A 5000-nucleotide genomic window follows, 5' to 3' on the forward strand; every position below is an offset into this window, starting at 1 on the left:
TATGGTGGGACAAAGCAAAAGAGCCTTCTTTTTTTGTGAAGCCATAAACAGTACACAGTTTGAATCTGCCGAGGCAGAAGCCACTGTACTCTTGTATGACTCTGTGGACACGGCTGTTGACTGTGCACTGGCCTGCCCCAGGCAGCAGCTTGCATGGTCACCAAAATCTTCACTGGGCTGAGGCAGAGCAAATGGTTTGATGCAGAATGTAGAATGGATAGAAGAAATACATGGAAGTGGTATAGATCATTTAGAAGATCAAAAAGTGTGCGTTCTAGAGCTGCACATAGATCACAGTTTGTTCAGTGTTGAAAAGAATATAGATTTACGATGAAAACAAAGAGGTTGCTGTTCAAACAAAACAAGACTGCCAGTTTGGAGGCAAAGGCTACAGACTGTAAAATGGTTTGGAGTGAAGTGAAATCAATTTGCCACTCATCGCAGAGTCAGCCCAGCATTAGTAGTGAACAGTGGTTTAACCATTTCAAATCGGTCTTTAATCTAACAGACTGGGAACAGGACCACCATCCTGTTGATGAAAGTCTGCCGGACCCCCCAGTGTGGAATGGCTCGACAAACCAATCAGTACACAGGAAGTCCTGTCAGCAATAAATGCTTTAAATCTGAATAAATCCCTGGGGCCTGATGGTGTACTTGCGGGCATGTTGAAAAACTCTGTAACTTGTGCACTCCCATTCACTGTCCAGTTGTTTAACCATATTTTTGACTCTGGAACTTACCCAAGGGCTTGGTCAGATGTCATTATTGTGCCAGTTCACAAAGGGGCTGATCCAGATAACCCAGATAATTACCGTGGAGTTTTGCTCGTGAGCATTTTGGGAAAGGTGTTTTCTCATATTTTGAATAAACGTTTATCTAGCTGGGCTGACAGCAACCAAAAGATTGATGAGGTGCAGGGCGGTTTTCGTGCAGGTTATTCTACTGTTGATAACGTTTATGTTTTGTATACAGTTGTCCAGAAATATTTGTTGAAAATGTCAGGAAAAGTCTATGTTTGTTTTGTGGATTTTAAGAAAGCTTCTGACCATGTAAACAGAGCAACATTGTGGAAGACTCTACGTCAGGCAGGTGTTGGTGGGAAAATGATTCGCATTTTGACCAGCATCTACAAGCCTGTGCGTTCTTGTGTGCGATGCCCAGACAGTGTCACCGAATTTTTCAAGTGTCCCATTGGGGTAAGACAGGGATGTGTGCTTTTAACTATTTTATTTTCTTTCTTAATTAATGAACTGGCCCTTGAAATTGCAAGAATTGGTAAACATGCTGTCCAGCTTTCACCAGATATTGTGGAGATTTGGGGAAATTTTCTATCTAAAATTACGTTTAAATAACATACTTACTGTGACCCAACTAGTGCAGACTCCGGCAGGGGTCTGACATTCCTGCCTGTGCAAACTACTATCCACCTATGCGGAGAAAACGAAACTACGGCCGATAACCTCCCGGAAGTAGGTAACCTCCCCTTTATCCCGCTGGCTAGCGCCCTCTTTTTCCGGCAGCCATTATGACTCCTGTTCCTGTGCTCTCCATACGGCTAAGTTTTTTCCTATTTTCTGTCCGTCTGTCGATTCTCTGGCGTTCTTGTTTTTTGTCAAATTTAATCTTGAACCAGGTCACATAATTATATGGTTTGATTGGGATATCGGGCTAAAATTATCAATTTTGTCTGCAGATGATGCAGGCCTGACCTCTTACTCAGCTGCTGGATCACAAAACCAGATAAACATTTTGAAAAGTTTGGCTGACAATTTTGACATGGAATTAAATCTATGCAAAACGAAAGTTTTTGTTTTTTGCAGAGGAGGATTCCTGGCCGAGTGTGAGCAGTGGAAGTATGGTGGTGACCCCATCGAGGTGGTAAATAGTTACAAATATTCAGGGCTGATTTTCACTACCAGACTTGCTCAAGCGACCAGTGAGCTAGCAGCTAAAGCAAAGATTAGGACGGCACGTATCTTAAGATGTCTTTTCAGACTGGGGGATGTGCCAGTCACTGTCTTTTTCAAGATTTTTGATTATCAGATTTTGCCAATATTGATGTATGGTGCTGAAATATGGGGATTTCAACAGTATAGTTGTCTGGAAAAGGTGCACTTATTTGCATGTACATAAAGAGGTGTTGGCCAGCAAACTCCTAACAAGATGATCTATGGAGCAGTGAGATTTGTTAAGTACTGGCTTCGCTTGATCACTGTGTCACCAGAGCGACTCCCTCACAAGGCCTATTTACTGTCACGTGCTATGAGTCAATCAGGCAAGAAATCTTGGGTGTTTCACCTCAAGAACCTTTTGTGGGACAACGGCCTCTTTGAAGCGTAGCAGCAGCAAGGCGTAGGTAACACACGTGTCTTCGTGAGTACCTTGAGAGAGAGACTGGTCAGTCGTTTCTTACGGAAATGGGAAGAAGGGATACAGACTAGCCAACGCTTTGAATTTTATGCCCAGTTCAAAGGGATATTCCAAGGTTGAGCCACATGCGGACTGTAAACAGTTACGCTGTCACAAGATTGCATATGCTCAATTCAGATTTGGCTTTTCACCTGTTAACTCTCATAGGTTTCGGTACCGAGCAGATTTATCCCCTCAGCAGATACTACGCCCAATGTGTAAGCTTGGAATCGAAGATGAAAACCATGTTTTGTTTGTCTGTTCAGCTTATGTAGCTTTACTCAACAAGTTCTTTCCAGTTGAGTCCGAGACTCATAATTTGCCTGCACTGATGGGAGCGGATGACGACGAGACCGTGTCAAAGCTTTCTCGCTTTCTGTATAGAGTTTTTCAATTGCGTTCAGAGCGTACACGCTGAAGTTGGCTTCCAAGATGCATCGCAGCATTCCATTCTGATACTCGTGATGTTAATGGGAATTGTCCTTTGCTATGCTTCACGACAATGTCTGTCTACTTGAAAATGATTTCTTTCTTTTTTAACGCTGAACGACCTATACCCCAATTTCCCATTGAAATGAACCTTATGTGTTTCTTCAATAAAACATCATCATCATCCTCATCTCTCTCTCTCTTTCCCTCCTCTCTCTCTCTCTTCAACAAGCACTGAGCCACATGTTTCAATGGATATAAAGTTTTATAGCATATTGAACACGCTCTTACAAAATTCATATGCACACCATTTAAAACTATATATCAAACAGTCCCTAACAAAATTCATACTTACCTGTACTTTCATAAACGTATTTATCTATATTAAACAGGCACCAGCCCAGACAGTCAGACAGCACCTGCCTACCCTGCTGTCCTGAAGTTCTTAGTGAGACACGACAATTATGCATACATACATACATACAACATACATACGTATACATACATATACATACATACACACAACATACATACATACAACATACATACATACATACATACATACATACATACAAACACATACATACACACTTGCACACACACACAAACACCACACACACACACTCTCTCACACACACATACATACATACAACATACATACATACACACATACATACGTACACACACACACACACGCGCACGCACGCGTGCGCGCACAAACACAAGCATACACACACATACACACGTACATTTTACATTCTACATGCATACATACACATACATTTTACATACATATATACATCACACACACACACACACACACACACACACTCACACACACTCACACGCACACTCACACACAAACACACACACACAAACACACACTCACAAACACACACACACATACAGACACACACTCACACACACAGATACACAAACACACAAACACACACACCCATCAGTCTGCCAACACTTCTGACCGTGTCCTCACCGAAACGAACGCACACACACACCCACACACACACAAAACACAACAACTCCACTCACACGACGTTCAGTCTCTTGAACTCCGGTGTGTCCTGCTTCTTGCCGCGCAGGAAGAACCAGTAGAGGGCGAAGCCCAGGGCAAGGGACAGAATGAAGAAGTCCAGCAGGGAGAAAGTCATGTACCCCATGTCCTCCCCCTCCCCCATCACTTCTTCCTCCGCCATCGTGTGCACGTCTCAACGCCTCTGGCCTCTGGAACACAGTTTTTCAGTCCGCCCTACGTCAGGAGTCAAGTGAAGTGTTGGTCCTACAGGTAACGCGTCTCCACCTAACAAGCGAGAGAATCTGAGCGCACTGGTTCGAATCGCCATAATCGCCAGTATTTTCTCCCCCCCCCCCTCCCACCCCCTCCACTAGACCTTGAGTGGTGGTCTGGATGCTAGTCATTCAGATAAACCGAACATGCACTCAGTATACGTAAAAGAACCCATGGCAGCAAAAGGTTTGTCACTGGCAAAAAATCTGTAGAAAAATCCACTTCGATAGGAAATCAAATAAAACTGCAGGCAGAAAAAAATACAAAAAATGCCAGGGGTGGTGCTGAGTGTAGTAACATGGTCTCCACAGGGAGAGCAGCCCGAATTTCACACAGAGAAATCTGTTGTGACAAAGGACAGCACTGATTATTTGAACATGCTATGAGGTATGGGTGCTGTGTTCTATGACGTTTAATGTATACATTACATGCAGACATCGGTGGATGAATGTGCGTGTATACAGGTACCGATATGTTTTGTGTGCATGTCTGTGGATTTGTGTGCTTGTGGCAGTGTGTGTTTGTGGTTATATGTGTACGTATGTACGTATGTGTGCATGTTTGTGAGTTTGTATGTATTTGTATGGATAATTGAATGATATACTCAGTGTAAGGAAATGATGATGATTATCCATTTTGTTGGGGGGGGGGGGTTTGTTGTGTTTTTTCTGGTCGTGTGTCAATGTTCGGTTTCGTTGTCTGAAATAAAATTAAAAAAGGTTCATTAAAAAAAAAAAAAAAAAGGATAAAATGTATAAACAAAGTGAATGTAATATCAAATAAAATTTCGTTCATCAAAAAAAAAAAAAAAAATCTGTTGTGGCAAAAAAAGAGCAATACAATACAATACAGATTCACT

General features: G+C 42.4%; 1 protein-coding gene across 1 annotated transcript in view; it reads right to left on the minus strand.

The window, feature by feature from the left end:
• Positions 1-5000, minus strand: part of LOC143274984 (NADPH--cytochrome P450 reductase-like) — an 82240-nt gene that overhangs the window by 56451 nt on the left and 20789 nt on the right. The window contains exon 2 of the mRNA XM_076579018.1: positions 3886-4077. Within this exon, the coding sequence (XP_076435133.1) occupies positions 3886-4049 (164 nt within the window). The 5' untranslated portion in view covers positions 4050-4077. The remainder of the gene's footprint in view (positions 1-3885; positions 4078-5000) is intronic.

Source organism: Babylonia areolata, chromosome 29, assembly GCF_041734735.1.
Source record: "Babylonia areolata isolate BAREFJ2019XMU chromosome 29, ASM4173473v1, whole genome shotgun sequence".
Taxonomy (NCBI): Eukaryota; Metazoa; Mollusca; class Gastropoda; order Neogastropoda; family Buccinidae; genus Babylonia; species Babylonia areolata.